General features: G+C 38.2%; 1 protein-coding gene across 8 annotated transcripts in view; it reads left to right on the top strand.

Annotated features, from left to right (window-relative positions):
- The window catches only part of NFIB (nuclear factor I B), a 182828-nt gene extending 164945 nt beyond the window's left edge, over window positions 1-17883 (top strand). For 4 of the 8 annotated variants that reach the window (XM_064438922.1, XM_064438921.1, XM_064438920.1 and 1 more), the window contains 2 exons: window positions 806-894; window positions 11183-17883. In XM_064438922.1, coding sequence (XP_064294992.1) covers window positions 806-894; window positions 11183-11312 — 219 coding nt within the window. In that variant the 3' untranslated portion in view covers window positions 11313-17883. The remainder of the gene's footprint in view (window positions 1-805; window positions 895-11182) is intronic. The other 4 variants (XM_064438925.1, XM_064438924.1, XM_064438923.1 and 1 more) reach the window with 1 other exon arrangement.
- The last annotated feature ends 4766 nt before the right edge of the window (window positions 17884-22649 follow it).

Below are 22649 nucleotides of genomic sequence, written 5' to 3'. Positions count from 1 at the left end.
AGTATATCTTTTCAATAAATCTGCTAACACTATAGGGCAGCTGTTAAATAAACAGAGATATAGAGGGTTGCTTGAACAATCCATGAAGGCAGAACTGATGATTAGAGGATCTGAGAAGAATTTGTTTCAGCTAACATTTAGTGCATTCCTCATTATATTAAAATGCAGTAAAGTATTTTGAATGCTATTATTCTGAGTTCAAGGCAAGATTAGCTTATTCTATCACCTCTTGCTAAGTAATACCATTTTCAGTAACACTAGATTAATAAACCCCAATTACAAAACACCTTTACCCTTCTTAAATAGCTAGATAAGGACATACAGTTTGTTTAATATGGGCAAATTTTCTATAAATTGCATGTCTTCTATGTTTCACGAAATGCATGCTACAAGGTATTGATTATATTTGACCTTTACTTAATACACATTATATAAAGCATTGCTTAGAGAAAACAGCATTTTTTCTTGCATTCTTAAAGTATCTCGCTATTGAATATTAACATTTCCTTTTATTCCAGCTCAGTTTATAATCTAATAATTGCTAATTGTTATGTGCTAAACACTAGTTACTCTTTTATGCTTTATTAATAGAGGGACGTAATAAAATAGCATTATCTTAAGCAAGTCTATAGGCTTTTATTTCTCAGAATAAGTTATTTTTCTTTGTTTGTTTTATTTTTTAAAGTTACTTCTTGGGAAAGTAAGGCTTTTGCCATGTACAGTACTAGTTTGCATGTATTCATTTAAATACTAAAAACTGTAGTACTGCTCGATCCATATCTGACTGCTAGGTTTCAATTGACAGCTGAGAATTTGTGACTGGACCATGAATCAAAACGGCAGGCATTTATACCCCAGTGCCAGTGAGGATACATTGGGAATTACTTGGCAAAGGTAACATTTTAATTATTTCCATCCCTACACCACCTCTAAATAGTTGCATTAAGCTGCAGTATCTGTTTTAGCGGGCCTCCAGAGGAATATGTGACAGCATTTGATCAAAACACGTGTGTAACATTTCTCCCATACACATTCAAGTTATCTTTAGTGTAAGCTGAATTTAGAAACTACGTTAATGAAGCACCTGGAATGACAATGCTGTGCTGTCAAATCAAAGGGTTTGTGAATTTAAGCAAATACTGATCTTAGACTTTAAAAATGTGTGCAGAATTAAAGGTCAGAGTTTGGGGGGCTTAGTGGTTAGCACAAAGAAAATGGTACCTTTCGAGGTATAGATGAATATAGTAGTAAATGCCTGAGGTGGTGGTGGTTTTGGACAATGAATAACCATACTATATAGAGAGGCTTTTCTGACTAATTGGCAGGTGTAGATTTAGGTCACTAACATGTACATGAAGGTAAGATATAAACCATCTTATTTCTCAAGTAAATAACAGAATAATTAGGAATGATTTACACTAAAGAGAGTTTTCTTTTTGTATGAAAAAAAGGCAAACACAATAAAAGCCATTAACCGTTGGTACATTAATAAATTACTTATTATTACCTTCTACATCTCTGGGTATAAAATGAACTATGGTAACAGTAGAGGTGTGTACGTCTAAATAGGTGTGTAAACAAACCAGCCTAATTGTGATACATCAGTTTTTCACCTCTTTCATGTGCAGGATTGTCTGCAACACTCAACGGGGGTTGTACATGTAAATCCTGAAGGTTGGGAACCTGTCAGATGAAGTATTAGCTACTCACTATCAAAATAATTTTAAATACTTCTTGGACATTTGTGTGCACATGGAAGTATGTGTATTTCTGAATAGTTTGTGTAAGTAAGAGTGTGAGTGTATAAGTGCATTTTGTACAAAATGCATTCTGATGCACTGTATTGTACTATGGATTGCTAGAAGGTTTGGGGTTTTTGAGTATCAGCTTGGAAGGGTAATTATGGAATTTGAAAATTGGCGCTGTTTACAAATCTGAAGTTTAAACGCCTTGAATATTTTTGTTGTACTTTTCCTTTTTGCAAGAATTTTTCTGAAATAATATTTTAAATCTGCAAGAATTGTGGTGTAAAAACGAGTGTTATCATTTCTTTCCTTATTGATTAAATGGCACAGTGGAAAATTAGCTAACGGATTCACCTCATCTTCTCAAGGGCTGTGATTTACATTATAAATCCCCATCATGTAGTAACTACCACAGTTTTCAATGTACTGCCAAGAGTGAATCCAAACTGATCTAGTGTAGCACAGAGGGGGTGATTTATTCTCCCACTACAAAGGGTGTTGCTTTTTCAGGGCATTGACAGGCATTAGGAAATTTTATCACAACTGCCTATCTAAGACTGTCCTTGAATGATTTTGACCAGTCATCACTCAAACCCTGTGTAAAGCATTGCCAATTTATACCAGCTGAAGCACTGTCCCAGTGTTTGCTGAATTCTCTTTTCCAATACCCATCACACAGGACCATTGGGCATAAATTATGAAAAGAAAGGAAAGGGGGGAAAAAGATCTTTAGGCGATGATCAGGGAAACTTTGGGGATGAATACAAGCACATTTCAAGATCCACTCATCTTTGTAGACAAAACTGCTTTGCAGATTGCTTGCAGAGAGCTGCCTGCCACTTTGACCATACCATCATATAAAAGTGCTGCCAGATGAGCTGGGGCACAAATTCTGCCATGGGCATATCTTTACAGGCCTAGGCTGCACTTACTTGGCCTTGAATTAAGCACAGCCTTGGAGGACAAAGAAACAAACATCTAGTTCTGCCTAAGTAGAAGGCTTTTAGAGTTGGGCTTTGGAATACAACATTTTTCAAATCCTTTGTAGGTGAGGATGTCAGAATAGAAATGATAGCTGCACGGGTTCAGGAGCAGTGCGTCCATCTAACACTAAAACAAAAACTAAACAAAAGAACGTATTGCAAAAGGAACTGCTGCTTTTTGGCGAAGAAATACATCCTAGTCCAGGCAGTCAAATTTTCCCCCACAAAATGTTTGATAAATGGCTGATTGTGTGACTTCATCAAATCTTCAGTGCTCATTTTGATGGTACTCGTTCTGACCTTTTGCAGCAGGCATTTGTGGTTACTTTAAGCATACTGATTTTTCATAAATATCATTGACCTCAAGAAGGTAAAAATGGTGGCAGTGCCTCAATGTCCTGTCTCTATGGAAATCAGGTAGTAGAGGTGGCCAAGCTGAAAGTTTTGTCATGGGGCATTGTTGGTGAACCACACCTTGGAAACATGGGGAGAGTGAATGACGATAGAACCTTTGTTACTTCTGTGTTCTTTGTTTTATTAGTAGTTGCCTAACATACCTGATAGTAGATCTGATATATAGATTTCAAAATATGAAATGCAGATTTCTTTCCATATAAAATTACGTACCTGCTGACATTTAAAGTCCCAAGTATAAGACAGTAGCGGTCCATATGCAAGACTGACCTTTGGAAAAAAAAAAAAAAAAAAAAAGAGAATGTGAACAATACAAAACAAAAAACCCCCAAAACCAACAAACCCAAAGCCACAAAACTTTAAGTCATTGATGCACCATTTTCTTCAAAACCAGGAGACTTACAAGGAATAATGATAACTAGATTAATACTTTGCTTAGCTTAATGAAACATTCTAGTATATTTAAAGGAAATTCTTATATAAAACATCCTGTGAGCATCTAAAAGAAAGGAGGAAAACCCAGTTATTTGGTGAAGTATTTGAATGTGATTTTTATTATGTTCTTGATACCCTAAACATCTACATTTGTTTTTGTTGCTTAGTTAGAGGATTTATGGTATATATTTTATTATGTCTGCAGAACTTTGAACAACATTTTAACGCATCAGTAGAATTAAGTTCTCAAGTACTTTTAAGATCATTTAGGTCAATTTTTTGCTGTACATATGAAGATACCCAGAATCCATTAAAAAAACCCCAAACCTTCTTTTTTCTTAACCATAGTTCTGTAATAATTGTTTTACTAGAGGCAGAAGGTGAGGAGAAGCTGTGAAAATCTGTAAGGCTCAGTTAGTAACATACAGTCTCAGTTGCTACATGAGAGGAGGAGCATATGCAACAAGTAAACTTTAGACGTGAGTGAGAGTGAGAAAAAGTGTGTGTGTGTTTAAGTCTGATAGCATGAGCTTGAGCCTGAATCTCAGCCACTCTTTACGCCATTGATGTTAATTCCAGTGGGACCACTCAGTATGGTGGGTCTCTTTTAGAGCATGTGGAGTATTTGTAAGTCTTTCACATACTGTAAGCAAATTTTCATTGCCAAAGTGTACATTTTAACTCAGCTATTGCCAAACACATTTTTATTCCCAACTATTGTTATATTCATTTTTTTAACAATCTTTCTGTGTTAGCTTTACTTTAACTTTACATTTATGCTACCCATGCAAATGCACTGGGTTAGCATTTCCTGCTTTCAGTCTGTTGTCTTGACACATAAGCATAGTACAACAGCTGGTTTGTTCCTGGAGATGCTGAGGGGAGCTCCGTTCTCAAAGCGCTGAATTTCCTTCTCAGCTCTATCTGTAGCAGTGTTCAGCTTTCCAAGCATCACTTTTTCTCCCCAGCACTGCTCTGAGTTTGTGATCATAATGCTGATAAGGCAATCAGATGGGATAATCTCTGATTTGTGAAAGAAATAAGAGGCGAATCGAGAATGGGTGGAGATTGCCTTTGTAGCACAGTACCTGGTGTGTGTTCGTTATAGAGCAAAAACATAGCTAAAGTAACACAATCAGCAGCATTGCTGTGGCAAGCATATTTTGGCAAACACAGACACCTGTTAGAGCCATAGTTCATACCCTCTGTGTCTGTCTGTCCCCCCCTCCCCTGTTCTCTTGGGCAATATTTTGGAATAGAAGTATCAATTCATTATAATTTAAGAAAAAGAATGCTGAAGTATTCTGAATGTAAAAGTATTCATAGAAAGAAAACGTAATGATTTCTGGTCTTTATCAATTTAAATTGCTAACTCTAATAGTTTTTCCCAACTCTGTAATGCAGAAAGATGTGCAGAACATTATGTTTCCTCTCCATCTAGGCAAACATCTTCAGAACACTTCCTAAGAAATTAATTGTATTCAAGCCAGACTTGCATGCTGCCATCCCACAGGAAATGGGTCAGCAATCCATTAAGATGCCATTAGATAATCTAATTTGGAACTTAATCTCTAAATTAACCATGCTCCATACTTGAAGCATACTTGAGAGAAAGAAAAAAGTTTATGTTTGAATCGATAGGGGAGCCGAAGCGTGAAGAAGGCTGTTTGTTTTTTCTGTAGCTGTGGTCACGTCTCAAGCCGTCTGGTAACCAGGAGAAACCAGACATGATGTAATTCCAGATTGAACTTGAACTTCAGGGACTTAGAATGGGGGAACAATGGACCATAGGAATCAATAATGTCCATTTTCCACATGATTATGTTTGGAGTATTAAGCTAACCTTTATGGGAGAAGCAGCAAGAACTGCAGTGTGACCAAAATGAATGAGATGATCCAGAAGCAAGATGTTAAAGTAAAGAAAACAACTTCAGTAACATTTTCTGAGCAGCACTGCAGATTCCAGCAGGATTAGAAACGTTCCCGCTCTGCAGTGAACTGGTTGCCTGTTCTGAGCACTCTTTGTTCACTTAGGTAGGACAAATTTAAGATTAAGTTTCCTGTCAGATGATTTTTGGCAGCACTGCTCGGGAAGGAGGAGCATATTATGGAGGATTCCCAAGTGTAAACTGTATCTTTAACCCCTTGGTTACTCTAGTTTTCTACTTCTTGGTCATCTTACCTCCAACTGTTTCTTTTGAAGCGGTAAAACTTTTTTGGTGCAGTTAGGATTATCTGTACTATTATGTAGCCACGCCAATTTGATAAATAATTTTTAGTCATATTTTTAAAAAGTGCTAAGATAAAAAAATCTAACAGATTAAAATTGGAAACAGTATTATTTAGGGAAAAAAACAATGCAGGGAGAGTTAGTTTTTAATAGGCGACCTAATGATGTCTGGTAACCCGAGCCCACGTTCTCCATTGTTTGGCTCTACGGGAGGCAGCCCTCCACTTGGTCAGAGCCCCCACTGTGCACATGTGTGTTTGCAAACCTCCTTTGGCTCTGTTCCTGTACCAAACACTCATGCACACATGGTCCAGAGCACAACATGGACATGCACCATTTCTCCAGTCCCTTTCTCTTCTGTGGATTTTGTTTGTTAGTGATGGGCTCTGCGGCCTCTTCCTGATCTTTCTTTACCTTTTTTGTTACACTACCACAAAAAGGGATCTGCAGGGATTAGAACAAGTATCCTTACAGCTAAATTCCCTTTTCCCTTCTCTGGGCATAAATCAGCAGGTCTTTACCTCCTCCATCTGCTAGATGGGTAGTATGTGCCCACTAACCTATAAAGGTCATCCTAAATTAAGCTGAGATATACTTAATATATCTCTTGAAATAAATGCTCACCTTGGAGGTGAAATTTGGCAGCTGTGTAACTACAGATACCAGTTCAGAATGGCAACAGAAGTACCACATTAAGTAGGTGCTAGAGGGGCGGTTATTCTTTTGGCAGAAGTGCACAAGTGGGAATTTAGCCAGTCACTGAGGTTAGCGTAACTGTGTTTCCAAAGTTCATACAATCTTAAAAATTTGAAATGGTGAAGTTCCATGTATTTGTGTGGGCAAAGACTTGCTTAGTACAGAGCTAGACGAACCTTGCTTCGTGACTTACTAGTGCCACTTCTGTCTACACAGGAGGCATTTCTGGCTTTTCTGTCCAAAGGTTGATGTGGCATGATCTGATCTACCTTGTCTAAGCTAGTGTGTTCGTGCACAGGGTAGTAAAGCTGCAAGAAGGAAACACTATTTTAGGTGTACTTTCCAAATGTTGAAGTACTGCGAAGCTGTTAATAGACAGGAGGTAGTAACTGGTGGAAAATAAGAATCTTTGAATCCTTCAGATTTACTGAATTCTGATTGGATTTATTTTTTATTGCATTTAGTTAATTGTTTAACATTATTATGCTCTTTATGTTATTATAACCTCCAAAGCGGACTGTATATACCTATAATGTTAGTACTGCTTGTGGTCTATTCCAGTAATATTTTAATCAGAGGTTCTTGAAACAGCAATTATTATCTTTAAGAGGAAATCAGGGCAGAAATCTTGATTGAATTAAGATGTGAAAACCCAAATGGAAACTGTAATGGAGAATGTTAACCCTGTAGGATGCTTGCAGCATTTTCCTTTGCTATTTTATTACATTTGAACAGATAAATACATTATACATGCCATGGTTAGAGAGGGAACTGATGACTGTATAACACACCTAATAGTCTAGTTATGTTGAGAGAAAGCTGTTTCTGGTAGTGAAATTACTTAAAGGTATAACCCTTCAGGAAGGTGGTCCTGCAAACCATACTCTCTCTCACAAAGTGTACTAGTCTGAATCCCACAGCAATATCTGATGGTGCTTCACATGTAATTTTCTTCAAAACTTAGCCTAGAGCAGTTTTTTGGAGGTCTTACTTCATATTGGAAGGGACAGGCATTTATATTATAACCTCTGTCAGTGCAGGGCTAATGGATTTCCTCAGGACCAGTCAGCTGGAGAGTGGGGTAGACCTACTTAATTCCACTCGTACATACAAAGCTTCCTTATCTGAAGGAGAAACCATGTGGACAGAGGGACATCTCATTAACTTCTGCAAGTACAACCAGCTTGCCTGTGTTCTGGACAATGGAAGGACTTTTGGCTTCCCCAGTGTTAAGGCACTTACTGAACAGAGACAGATCGTTGCCTCTGCTTTTGTGAAACCAAGGGCTGGAAGTTTACCTGGGACCCATGGGACCTGCTGGGTAGTGTGGTGAAGGGAAAGGTGTTTTCCCCTTTCCTGCTTTTGCTACCTGTGTGGGCCCCCAGGCAGAATTTGCTTTGCAGTCAGCAGTAACTGGCGCTTCTGCTAGGACACTCTGCAGGGAAACCATAGATGGTTTCTGTGGCAGAAGCTTAACTCTGCGATGCTCACAGAGGTCCCTTCAGAGCAGGTTTGAGAAAGTTGACAGGGAATTGCTATTTTGGTATTTTGGTATTTGGTATTTTGGGCTGTCAGTCTGGCTTGTCTTCCACAGGAGTGCTGGGAAGCTACGAAGCAGGGTATGCATACAAAGCTCGTATGGTAGTTGAAAGTTCAATTAAATTTAACATAAATGTAATGAGGCCTACGGGAATGTTGGATAGACAGCCATACATATGCAGCTTAGCAGAGCCTGAGTTTGTTTTTGTTTTTTTTAAATTCTTTGTACCATAGTTGTTCTCAGAACTTTTTGCTGTGATTAGTGCTATTTATCTCAGTAACTTCCAGGTTTCCTCTTTTGTCTGCAGTAAACACTTGGCGGTGGTATCAGGACTGGGGTGGCCCAAGATAGAGTTACATCTAAGTGAAGTATGATAAGGTTGATTACTAAAATACAACCAGAGCTCGTCAAGCCTTGAAGATCATGGCTTAGGAGGTGCTAGCAAACAGAGGGGATGACCTGTCCTTCCTGGCTGCCAGTGGGGCCAGCCACTGCCCAGAGGGTACGTGTAGATCAGGGACTTCAGCCTGCCTTCAGAGTTGTCAGAGCGATGGCTTTTCCAGCCACTGCATGCAGCCAGCAAGTAGCTGTCCTGGTGCCACAGGTGCTTCCTTGCCTGCACCACCACCATCTCTGGTGGGCAGCTGGAGGCTCTGCGTGAGCAGCACGAGAGGCTTCCAAAACTCCAGTGGCATCTACACAGGTGTTAACGTGGGAGATTTATGACTCCCTGAGGATTCATAAGCAGCATTGACAAATTTGTTGCGATCCATATTTTTGTCGTGATCATAATATAAGTTGGGAAGATTGAAAGGTTTAAATAAACACCTATATTAAATTTGTAGGCCATACAGAAATGACAGTCCTACTAGTCACTTGCTACAACTTAGTTTTATTGAGCACTTTCCACAAAATCAAGGTGTCTGCCTCCTATATGAAGTAGTAGATAAGAAAGCTGCTACAAATAGTAGTTTGTCTTTATCAGCATAGACTGCTTTCCTTTACCCACCATAGTCAGTAGAAGGTTGTCAACTTTAAAACAAAAAAAATAAGTCACTTTTATATGTATCCAACCACTGAAGTACACTGTAAATCTTCAGAAAGATAACCTGGAAGCTGTGTATTTAGCCTTTGCAACAGAAATTGTTTAAAAACCATGTTGACCTCACACAAAATATACACTCTCTTAGATAGTATTCCATTTTGTTTAAAGTCACTAAACACTGTAAATCCCATGTAACAGGACAGCAAAGAACTGTGCACTGTAAAATATATTCAGACAGATTCTGAAGAGGTTAAAATTCCTCAGATTTTCAGATGACCTTCAATAATATACCCAGCTGGAAAAAAATTCAACCCTATTAAATAATATTTGTACTTTAGACATTTAAAATACATTAGGATATTCATATTTCTTATAGTTCATTGAGGAAAAAATTGCATCCTGCTCCCTTCAGAATTTGACCATCCAATGATGGTCATGACAAGCAGGTCAGCAATTTTTTCCACTTTTTAATGTGTAAAACAGAGCACCTGAAGTTAATTTTTAGGAATCAAATTAGTGAATTAACAGGTTTGGGAGCTAAAAAGTAGCAAACAGGAATAAACAACAGAAGCTGTTTGTATTTTTTTTAATATAAAAGACCTGAGGAGGATGACTCCTGGATTTCACTAAGTTGACCTCTTTCTTTAATGTTTATACAGCAACAACTGAAAGGATCACATAAATCTGCCAAGTGAAATGTAGTTATTTTGTATACATTTAAAATACATTAAAAGGGTCTGTTTTCCTCTTTACACCCAATACCACAGAAGTGAATCTGTGCATCCAGGGAGAGAGCAGTGTGGAGGGGTGACCAAAGATAAAGAAGGAAGAAAACTTCCAGCATCTGTCCTCCACAAAACATATGTTGGAGGTTTTAGTCTTCAGATGTATTATCATGAAGCTTATCAGTCAAATTGCAATGTGTATTCCCAAGTAAGCTGTTGTGTTTATGAAAACAGCTAGTGGGGAGGAAAACTCAATACAATGAAATGGGGAGGAAGCATGTGTTTGCACGCTACGTGTCCAGTTCTGGTGATAGTTGTTTGGCAATGATTGATGACATAACAATGCTGGTTTTCTTTGAATAAATTTGATGAGACTTTCTTTAAAGACCATTATTTCTGGGCTGCCAGAAACACATCTGAGGAAAAGGCTGCTCAGGGTCTGCTCTGGGTACTGAATATAGGTAGCTGAGGTCTTTCTTTGAATATCCATCCTGCAAATACTGTTGGGTATGGTACCAACCACTAGTTGGTCACTGGTAAACACGTGAATACCATTGGGGCATAAGCTTCTCAGTGACAGAGTGCTTTTGAAATTATGACTTAAGGTCCAAAGTAATTGAATTGCCTTTGAAAATATTTTCTTTCTCAGACGTTTGTTGAAAACTTTGTGGTACTTGCTGCTACCCTTGACTCACAGCTACCCTTGGCTGCAGGTGTTTACATGTTTGGGCCCTGTGTTGTCCAGTGTTCCTTAGGCACTGATACCTTTTGGGAAAAATCTGTAAAGCAAACAGGCTTTCTGAATATTAAAGGTCCTCTATTCTCATGGGGACCCACACACCTCAGAGGCATATCTTAGGACTGAGACAGGATAAACTGCTGGGTTGTAAGAGGATAGGAAATCACACAGCAAGCTTAACTAACCACTGAACCTTTATATTGTTTCTTGAATAGAGCAAACCTGTACACTCTAGTGTATTTCAGTAGCTCTTAAATAACATTTGTTGTGCCACTTGTATGGTTGATTTGTGTCTGCTGTATATATTTGTGTCTGAAATTTTTGGGGGCTTTCATAAGCAAGTACACCATTTAGTGTAAGACAGCAGTTATACTACTTGCAACTGAGATCAATGCAATTGTTTTTCTTTCAAATAAGTCATACCTTCACAAAGAAAACTGTAAAGTAGAATCTCAAGTAATACTCACAAATTTTGTTTCTTATTTTATCTTAAGTAGTGCAATTAATTATGCATATTGGCTTAACCCTGATTCAAATTCATTATGTTCTAGTTTTTGCAGTGTGTTTAATTTATGTTTTGTTTTTTCTCTCTCTTTCTCTCTCTCCTTACCTCTTTCCCCTTTTCAACAGTCCTGGTACCTGGGCTAGCTTGGTTCCTTTTCAAGTATCAAATAGGACACCGATCCTGCCGACAAATGTCCCAAATTATGGTTTGAACATAATTGGAGAGCCTTTCCTTCAAGCAGAAACAAGCAACTGAGGGAAAAAAAATTAAAAAAAATAAAAAAGAAAAAAAGGAAGACAGGATGAGAAAAGAAACTGAAGAAAGAAGAAAAAATAGACCAGCAATTGCAGCTCTTACAATCACTAATTCCCTTATGGTTAAAACTGAAATGTCATACAAAGGGTCGATGATATTTCACTGATGGGTAGAATGCAGCCCCTGCTATGTAGCCTTTGTTATATGAAGTCCGCTGGGAAATAGATGTTCTGTCTCTGACAATATATTTTAACTGACTTTCTAGATGCCTTAATATTTGCATGATAAGCTAGTTCTATTGGTTTAGTATTCTTGTTGTTTACGCATGGGATCACTTTTCCTGGTTATCTCACAAAACAAAGGCTAGGCAGCGGCAACAGAGCTGCAGGAGGACAAGGGCCGTGAGCCAGCCATTTTCTCAACACTCTGATTTCTAAATGTTTTAAAAATAAGCTCTGTAGCCTTTAGTTATGAGTATGGATTTATTAAACTTTGGCCCTTAAATCAGCCTTTTCTAGTGTGTTATGCAGTTTGAAGTTTTCAATCAGTATGAACACACAGGCTCTATGGAAGAAATGCCTCTACGTAGGTAAAAGTGTTATCTCCTCATGCAACAGTAAAAAAGAAAAGGAAAAAGGTGAATGATTTCCCCACTAAAGAAATACTTACAGAGGCAAGTGCAATTTAAAAATCATATCTAAGGGGTCATCACTATAAGTCCTTCAGCCCTTGGACTCTAAATTGAGGGGATTAAAAATATAAATAAAAATGACTTTGAACAAACTTATTTTTCCCCTCAGTTTTTGAGGGCATTAAAAGGCATTAAATCAAGACAAATCATGTCCTTGAGAAAAAGAAATCAATGGAAACACAGCACTTATGTTGGTTTAGCTGCTGCCTCCACAGAGGGGTAGGATTTATTTATTTAAAGTTACTGGTTGCATCAAGAACCCATAGGGTTTACATATTTCTGTAAAAATCTGCATCATAGAGACAAAGACATAGGCAAATCCATGCCACAAGGGCAAAGCTTACCGTTTACAAACTGGTAATACCAGGATGGGGATATGTTATATTTAAATAATGCACTCAATGTAAGCCTAATTACAGGGTGCTGAACACTTGCATGGTGCTTTCAGAAGTTAGCCTTGTTCAATTTTCACATATTGACAGAAATATAATGTGCATGGGCATTTTGCCTCTATGTCTCTTTAAAAAAATAATTAAAATATTCTTTCCAGTAATCCTAATTTGCACGAAGATATAATGTCCACATTACGTGCCTTGCCTTGAAATCTAAAAAATTGAAAAAAAACCACAAAAAAGAAAAAAAAAAACAAAAAAATTTGACATCACTACACTTGTTTTGCTGCATTTATTATCATTTTAAATCTTTACCATTTTTATGACAAAATATTTTGTACTCCAGATGGGAAAAATGTGTGACATCATGGATTTTTTAGACAGTTATACCTTTATCTCGCATTTATAAAGCATATCATGGCTGTGTATAGTTGCCGCTTAAAAATTGTAATCGACCAGCAATATTTTCAGTATTTTGGTGTTTTTTCTATTAACCTTTCATGTTTTTCATCTTCCAATTAATATTGGGGGGAGGGGATACAAATTTATACGAATTATGCAATACCAAGTTTTGCCTATGTAGGTAGTGCTTTTAGCTGTATTGGTTATTATAGGTAAGTACACAGATTTAAAAGAAAAAAAAAAAAAAGAATAATGTATGCTTTTTTTGTTTGTTTTAATTGACCAAAGTGGGTACTGCTATTTTTGCAGTGTGATGAGGTCCTTTTCTGTACTGACAGGTGGACAGGGGATTTTTTTTTATACATACATATATATATATTCTGGGGTGGGTGGGGAGGATTTTTAACACTTTACAGTGTAGCTGTGAAGCAGTGCACCCTTAGCCAGGCAAGGGCTGCAAAGCGACTGTTCTGCCTACTGTGACAAACCTTCAAATCGGTTCCCTCTTTTTAACTTCCCACCTGGGGTGCAAGCTGAAATCATTTCTGGATTTAAAAAATAAATAATGAATTCTGTTGGAGGCAGACTTGACTTGAGGAAATTGTTTTATTTTAAGGGTTTTTTTCTTGAGAAAGAGAAAGAGAGACAGACAGACAAACAGAGAGAGTAAGAGGTCAAGACCCACAGTGAGATGAAGCCTTTTCCATTCTGGCAAAGATACTGCATCCTAAAGCGTTCACGGTAGAAAATGTTTTTGCTCAGAATGACAAAGACGTTTGCTTTGTCTAGGAAATGCATGTACAGGGCCAAAATCTTTGCTGGCATAATTCCACAGACTCCAGTTGACTCTAGAGTTGCTCCTGCAGAGAATTTTTTTTCCTCTATGTCAGACATTCCCCTCCCCACCCCACTCCCCCCAGTTTTTTAACTCACAGCACCTGAATTACAATAATTACAATTTTCAGCCTGCTCAGTCTGTGTCAGAGCTTTGTAGTGTCTTCTCATACAGCAGGTCAGATGGAGAGCTCTGAGATGCAGTGGGGAAGGAGTTTCTTAATGCGCAGAAATAGACTATGATGTAAATAAAAGTGTATTTCCAGTAAAATCCCATTTTGCAGGTCAAGAGTGAGCCTGTTGGTGGAGACCTCTTATGCGCCAGGGATCTTTGTGATGTATGGCTCGACACAGAGTGAATTTTTCTTAAAAGCACATCCTTTTATTAGGGTGCAAGCAGATGAGAGTATAGACTTGTGAGTATGGGATACCCTGGTGGTAAAATTAATCCTTTTGCAGTTGTCTCTGCACTTTGGAGGTTTTCCTACCCTGGAGCAGCCCCAGAGGGGTAGCTCCAACAACAGCTGCCCCACTGAGCACTGGGCAGTGGCACCCCAAACAGTCCCTTCTGGCTCTGGCCAGCACATGGTGGCTAACCAGCTGTGGTGGTGGTGCATCGCCCTGTCTCCAGCAGGAGATAGCTGTGTAGGCAGGGTCTGAATGGCTACAAATACAGGAGCTGTAGAAAAGCAAATCCTTGAGATTTATCTACAGCTGAACTGAAAAAAAAGAAAACCCCACGTAAAAAGATAAGGCACCAAATGAAAATGAAAATCAACTTCATATTGCTCTTTTTCTGAGTCCCACAGTAAGTAAATTTATTCACTAAGCACATGGCTATTGAGACCACCAAAGTGTACTAGACCCACCCAGAGTGCACCTCAGGCTCTGGACTGGTAAAACAAAGTCTGTAATATCCTTTCAACACGCCACTGATACTGAGCATTTTGGGGGCAGAGGGGTGTGCTGGGAGGGCTGCTCTTGATTAGTTCCATTAGCAAGGTGTCACCCTTAAGCTTTTAATAGAACACCAGGATGAAACTGAGACAAGTTCAGGATTCAAAGTGCAATAGTCAAAATGATGATTGCCCCTGTAGGAAGATGAATGCCCTTAACAGAACATTTTCGTTATCTCTGACTTCCTGAATGAAAAAAATTGAACTTACAGATGCAATATTTAAAAAAAAACACCTCCTTCCTTCCATGTGAGTGAATTTGGTTGTTAAGCAACTGTGGGTTTTTTCCACCTGCCTCTCTAATAGAAAAGCCTGTTTGGAAGAAAATGAACTTTTCATTGGTTGTAGTTGTTTTTGGGCTTTTTTTTTTTTTGGGGGGGGGGGGGATTTTTCCTTTTTTTCTTTTTTTTTTTTTTTTTTAGCTCAGCTGTCAAAAGATTAAGATGAGATTGAGGACTCAAATCCAGTCTCTGGCCTCCTCCTTCACCAGGAAGTGTATTCTGACTAAATTGAGCCACCCCGTTCTATGTGCACTGTTCTGCCTTTATTAAGTTGCTTTGCAGCCCTGGCCTCATGGCTGTGCCACTGAAGTGTGTTTCCCCTGGAGTGACATGAACGTTTGAGGCTTGACTAAGGAAAAAAAAAGGCAGTGAAGGAGACTGTACATAAAGACATGGCAAAAATATTAATTATAGCAATATAGTTGTGGGGTGATGTTCAGGTGGGCAGCTCCATTGAAAATATGTGAATGAATTTGTGAAGCTGCAAGTAGCGAGAAGAAAGGAGGATCTTCTGAATGAACCGCCTACCTTGTAGACAGTAATTTGTACACTGTATAGTTTTGTTAAGAATTTTTTTTTAATTAAAATACCCTTGTTGTAAAGCTAACTTTTTAACAGTTATAATGGAAATGCATGTCGTCATTTCCATTTTTAAAGTAAACAAGAATATTCCTTGTTTGGAAACTGGACTTGGGTTAAAACTCTCCAGTTTCTTAATTTATGTATTAAAAAAAAAAATCTGTCCATGTTAGGAGTTATTTCGCAGATCCCTGTGCTTAAAAAGCATAGGTTACTAATCCTTTAAAAATGTAAATGGAGAAAAGTTATATTTTATGAAGGTTATTTTGTTGTATTTAGTATTGGAAAAGTTGGTTTTCAGAGCATTTCAAAATGTTGGAAGCACCACTGTCTTTTTATTAGTATATATGGCCTTTAGCAAAAGTTTTTGTGATTGTTACATGATGGTATTTAAGATTAGGTTCACAGAGCAATTCAGGATAGGCAGAGAACTAAAACAGTACTTATGTCTCACATAGCTGTGTCCTCAGGGAGCAGAATTTTGGATTTGGAACTTGTAGCTTCATAAGGACTTAATGAAAGCGATTGCACAAGGACATACTCAGCTGTGACACCAGAGTGTGTTCTGTACCTAAATCTAAATTATATTTACTGTGTGAGATTATGAAGGCTGCAGAAAGTTATCCCATATTCAGTGTACAGTATTCACTTTTAATGAAACAGCTCTCTAATGTTGCTGGCAGTAAGGCCCCAGGCATGACATCCAATATAGTTTACATGATCCTGTCAAGGTCTTTTGTTAACATTAACCAGCTGCATGCTCCTGGGCTTTTTTATTGGGTTTCTATAGAAAACGTTAAAAAAAAAAAAAGTGAGAGAGTAAAATCATATGCAGGCTAATCAAGTTCAACAGGAAAGCTCAAAGCTGAATGTTCTACTCCATGCTGAAGGAGCTGAACACTGCCTCCTTCTTATTTGCACTTTCTGCTAGTTCCCCAGTTTTTTTTCTAATTCCTCAAAATTGTGTGGGTGTGGTGGAGCACTGCAGTTGGAGGATAACACGGACCACTGGTTTTGCCCTTTAACCCTGCACAATGACCTTTGCATCAGCCAAACTTATTGCCATGACAACTCTTTGTACTGTTTCCATGCCACAGCTCTGTTGGTCACATTGTTAATAGTAAAGGGGACAAGTTGGAGACGGTCAATTTTTACATTTTTTGTTGCAATTTTTTCTTCAATGGTTGTAAGTAGTTGTTTTTTTTTATGATAAAAGGGTTCACTAGTTATTACTCTTTAGAAGTATCTGTGTGTTGCAATTCAAATGTATGTTGAATTTGTGAAAAGGGCTTCAGTGCCACTAGCATCATAAAATCTTAGAATAAGCCTTTGATACTTTTATTGCATGACATGGTAACAGTAAAAGAAAAGGCGGCCTAAATAAACAGAGAGTAGTGTGAGCTAGTGACACTAAAGCCGGTCTTTGTATTACTGTATTTTTGACAGAATGGTTTTGAAAACTGTGCTACAGGGACTGATGTGGCAAATGTATCCCTATATGCAGAAGGAAGTTTTTTAAGAAGTATGGCTTATTATGCATTCTTCATTGAGGGCATTGAAGTTGCATGGACTGATAAAAGTTGATGCAAAATGAGAAAGAAACAAAAACCAGCAAAATGTTTACCAAAAAACTCAAACAAATGAGCAGTGCCTGTTCAATTTCACAGTCTCTGTTGAGTTCAGTTGTAAATATGTTTCAGATAACATTTTCTTCACAAAAAAAAAATATTAAATCTCTACAACATTGTAGAATGTGAGGGGTTCCTCAATCCCAGGCATAGGCTTCTCAAGAGCTGCATTAGATTATGTCTTCATCAAGCTGTTAATTTGTGCTTATATCATATAGAACTTTTAGTAAGCTGGGAAGAGGCACCCCATCTCAATGATATTTCTCTGAGAACAACTTTTGTAGGGCTGTGTGTTTCTTTAGATACATTTAGTACAACTGTAGGTGACAAGTAGTCAGTTATTGCTTGCTAGCTACACACCAGGGTTGATCCATTTTAAAACTTTTGGCATTTTTCCCCATACTGTAGGCCATAAATCCTGAAGGTTACATTTTAATTAAAAAGGAGGTGTGTGCACAGTCTTTGTGTAATGAACCTTCACTAGTAGGATGCATTACAGTACAGCTACTTAATTTTGGAATTAGGGCCCTCTGGCATCAGACCTGTTTTTAGCATGAGTGTTAACAAAGGTTTTTATTGTGCCTGGTTGGAGGATAATAATGTTCTTTTTGGTACTTTTTTTTAGGTTACAAATGAACTCAACTGCCACAAGTTTTAAACTGGTGTAAATCAAGCTTGACTTAATGTGATTGTTACTGTTATATCCAGCCTATACTGCTAGCAGCTGCTCATACTGCAGTCAATTACTGGAAGCGGATATATTTCCTATGCAAAAACTGTTTAAACAATAAAAATGAGCTATGCTACAGACCCTGGTCTTATGTTTTCTTTTCTATCATCTCTAAGAGTCATAAGTATTAATATCTTAGGAACTAACCTTAAACCTTGTGCCCTGATGGCATGGCAGAACTTATGGGGTTCTGTGTATACTTAGCTTAGTTTTAACATATTTGTTTACATACATTTTGGCTTAGCAGTTACACTGAAAAAGGAGGAGAACAGAAACAAAAGAAGATATAATCAGGTCAATTTAAAAGTTGATATTTAGTTTTTTATCATCATGTCTTACAAGCACTAGTAGTTATACAGGTGACCTGAACTGCTCCTCCTGTGAGGTAAGATTGAGCATGATAGTGGAAGGCCAGGAGACCTCTGTTTTCTTTCAGTGTTATTGACTTGTGAAAGACAGTGAATCTTTGATTTCTTAACAGCTGTCATGATAACATTTTCATTAAATAAAGACAGCAAGATCCAATCTTCCCAAAATTCTTCCTGACTTCAGAAAGCTTTGGTTTGGGTTAAAGACTTTGTCCTCTACAGAAGAAGATTGTTTTTTGTAAGTGTGAATTAGCTGTATATATGGGATGTTTCATTCAGCTTGTGTTCCAATAAATAATTTTTTTTCTTCTTATACCACTAGGGATCCATAAACCAGTAGCAACAGTCAGCAAGTAGCATGAATATGATCAAGATATGACTGGCTGTATCACAGTGTAAAGACTTAAACTGGATTATATAAAAATCTTCAAATATTGCCCCACAGTGAAGCTAAACAACCCTCCATCTACTTAGATAAAAATATTCTGCAGGTTCTAGAGCATAAGCTTTATTCAGTTTTAACCATTAGTGTGAAAAATGCAAAATGGTTTGTTATTTTTCCCCACTGGTTTGTTTATATGAAGACCGTTTGTTGATTAGATGGGCAAATTTTTTCTGTGAAAATCCCTTTGTTGTATGTATGTCCCTCCAAAACAAATTTTCAGGCACTGAAAAGTTAGGAAATTCTACCGACTTGTCCTGCTAGAGTTTCCTTGAAGACTGTCATTTGGGTGTGATTTGAAAATAATTAAGGACTTCAGCTTCCACGTCTAAAGCTCCAAAACAGAAAACCTTCCTGCATAACTTCAGTCCTGTCTCCCTTTTCTGATAAGGAAATTCCCTACTTCTCCAGCTATGCTGCATCCCCTGCAAAGCAGCTCTCTGCTGTACACAACCCACCAGAATCCTGCAGCAAGCTTGCTGCATGACTCTCATCCTCCACTCCATGTGTGCCAGCTGCACAGTGGCACTGATGCCAATAGTTCAAAACAAAGAAACGATAGCTGCCTGCATTTATGCACACTGCCAGTGCCAGAAGCAGGGCTGCAATGCCATGCTCAAGGTAGGCAAAGTAGTGCCCAAGTACACCAAGAAACAAGGAGCAGGAAGGAGAGCGTGCGAAGACGACCATGATTTGCAACTTCATGGTGAGGGCATGCTGAGGCAGGGAAGCTCCTGGTTCAGACATTTCTGCTTTCCCAGTTGCTGGGGTTTTGAGAAGGAACAGACAAACCATCTGTGGACTGGTCTTTACTGTCTTTTTGGTTTTTTTTAAACTCTAGTGTTATTTTTGTGTGTTTTTCCATGAGCTTAAAAATTATAATTGAAAAAGAACAGAAATCTTGCCACCAGATCCAAGCGTTTGTGCAAGCATCAAGGTAGAAGTGTGCAATGCCACCCCACAGTTTTTTTTGCTGCTTAAGTCATTAAATGAAGTTGTTAGGATATCTTTGCTGTGTGTTGGTTTCTTTTTGAGTCTTATTTTTCTTTCTATTCTGGTTACTAACCTATATTTTTATATTATAGCTGTTGCTCAATCAACTTCTGGCTGATTGGGCAAAGCTGAAAACAAATGTAGTCTTGGCTTCTTGCTTGTAAGCCCAGGCTCATGGGCACCTGTTTCCTTGGGTGTGAAGGCACTGAGTGCTAGAGGACCCTCGGAGTGTTTAGCTGCCAGAATCTGAGTCACATTCATGAGTGCGTCAACAAAAGAAGGTTATTGAATGCTCAGGACTGAACCAAATTTTGTGTGTACTTCACTGGAGGAGAAAAAGGTTCGTTGCTGCTGTCCAGGTAATTCATACCCCTTCTCAGATCTCCACTTAAAGGAGCAGCAGCTTTAAGTCTTTCTGGTAAGGTAACTACATCATTGTTTTCTATATATATATATATATGTCACCCTCAGGAATGGCAGAATCATGTCTACTGAGAGTTAACAACAGAGAGCAGTCTAAGGCAAACTGTTGGCATTGTTGGTCAAAATTTGACAGATGCATGCAGGATCTAGAAAAGGAAACTTCATTAGAAGAGCTATACTACTGCCTGACAAATACATCTTTAGAGCATCCACTGATGGTGTTCTTAAGGTCCTTACTGGCGTAAGATCAGCCACTATTCAAAGGCCATTATATGTTTATACATTGATTGAGCTGCTGAAAGCTGTAAAGATCTGTAAAGATTCAAGTGTGTCTTGAACTCAATACACCTTTTCTGGCAATCACCATTACGTAGTACTCTGGTCCACTTTTCTTACTCCGTCCAGAGTACCAGCATGAGTGAACAAAGTTACAGGATATTACCTGCAAAATACAAAGCTTTAAAAAATATGGGAGGTGGTGACAACAGCACCAATCCTTCATCTCAAGCTTGACTTGTAGTCGGCCTCTGCACATACTGTTATGCAGTACCTAAACAGAACCTGCTGCTTAAAAAAAAGGGGGAAACCTGATACTCGAGGAGGTTGATCTGATGCCACTGGAGTCAATAGAAATCCCTCAGCTGATTTTTTAACAAGGTTTGGATCAGGCTTACATTGCTGGCAAGGCACCCTAATTTAGGTGAATATGGATTTCCAGGTCTTAACATGTGCATTGGTTTTTCTTTTTTCCCCAAAGCGGGCCCCTTAGGGTGAAAGGAGGTGTTCAAAGCAGAACATAACTCTTTCTGCTTGCTAAGCTGATGCTTGCTACTAAAACAATGGTCTCTGCTGACTATACTTAGCTGCACTGCAGGCTGCCAAAACCAGCACACTTGCTGTGGCAAAACCCACACGTTGCTGTGGGCAGACAAGAAAGGAAGTCTGATACACAACAGGGCTGGGGTAGGTATAAAAAGTATATCTCCTCATAACTGACAAGTCAAGCACTGCAGCAGTGTCAAGTTAGAACCATATCAATTGTAAGCAGCTATCTATTAAAAAAAACCTCTCTGACCAGATAATTACTGATGTTCCAAGAAACAAACAGTGCCCCCAGTTAGACTGCTGAAATGCCTCTGAATGCAATGAGGTCACCCAAGGCTAAGTGAGGCCTTTAGTACTTAAATACTTTTCAGACATAGTTCTGGTTGTAAAATACCTCTCTCCCAAATTATTTGAGATTGAAGTATTTCCCTCGGTGTATTTTTCTGCTACAGTATATTGAAAACTGTCACAGTTACTTACAGTGGATTTGTTTCACAGCCCAGAAAATCTGGACCTGTGAAAACACTCAGAATTTGAGTACATTTTTCTGTTTCATGGGACAAGAATACGAAGATAAGATTTTTTTAAATGTAGCTTGATCTCCTTCTGCCCCCCTCCCCTTTTTTAAAATAATGTGATGTGAGAATTCACTTTGTATATAATACCTGAAATGCCTAATGTATATTGGTTTGTTTTGGTTTTGAACAGGACAGGAGGACACACACCACAATAGCCGTAAAATACACTTAGTAACAAGAAAATAAACTAAATATAATATAATGCTTCCTCAAGTCAAGTTTTTAAAATGTTTTTTGGAGAGTAATGAGCATGGCAAAGCTCAGCGTCAGAGCATGAGCATAGTGAGGATCTTCCTATTAATTTCCTGTAAACCATTCAGAACTATCTGTGAAGCTTATACCTTACTTTGTCTACACCATGTAAACACAAATTTGAATACAAACTTCCAGGTTTCCTGTGGCTAGAGTTACAGTTCTGAGATGTATCATGTAAGTTGCTCTGGAGCCCTCTTGGTACCACTTGTTAGTAGGTTGCACATTGGTATTAAAAGGCATTATGGGGATTAAAAGTGAGTGAAGATTATTAGTGAATCAGCTATATCAAAATGCAGACGCAAGCACACTGATCATTTCTCAGAGTGCTAAATTTGCATTCATAATGTGGTTTAGCACACAGTAGCCTGACTTTTACTTATGTTTTATGTTGACATGAGCATTGCTTTTCTAAGCCAGACAGTCAAACCAGTTTTCATTGTGAAATAAAAAAGAAGTATCTGTGATTAGCTGGTTCCATCAGCTTCCCTGCTGAGCATATGCAAGTATTTCTGAAGATTTTTCTACTAACTTTGTATAATATTCAGGGTCTCCTGCAGCTTCTTTTTTCATGCACCTCTTTATTTTTGTGCTGAGTTCTCTGGTGTACTATTCAAAGCGTCAGGTTTGTAGCAAGGATTTTTTTTTTTTACCCACTTTCTCCTCACACAAAGACAAGCAAAGGTGGACTGAGGAATTTCCAGATGCGGAATGCTGAAAAATTTCTGGATTTTAGGGTAATTTAAAAAATATTAATGTGTCGAGTATGTTTTTCCATATGCCTGTCTTCTGGAGTGGAGCTTCATATCAACACAATATCCTTGACTAGCAACTGAGTCCTAGCTGTGCCTTGCATGGACAAGGCTGTGCTCTGGACTTCAGAGTTTGCACAAGTTAGAAATATTAATATGTGGACCCAGGATAAGTCTGGGCACTTTGGAGGATATGGAAGTAAATTAAGCC

The sequence above is a fragment of the Phalacrocorax carbo genome, chromosome Z (assembly GCF_963921805.1).
Source record: "Phalacrocorax carbo chromosome Z, bPhaCar2.1, whole genome shotgun sequence".
In the NCBI taxonomy this organism is placed as follows: Eukaryota; Metazoa; Chordata; class Aves; order Suliformes; family Phalacrocoracidae; genus Phalacrocorax; species Phalacrocorax carbo.
The sequence above is the reverse complement of the archived record's forward strand: the minus strand, read 5'-3'. Positions and strand labels throughout refer to the sequence as shown.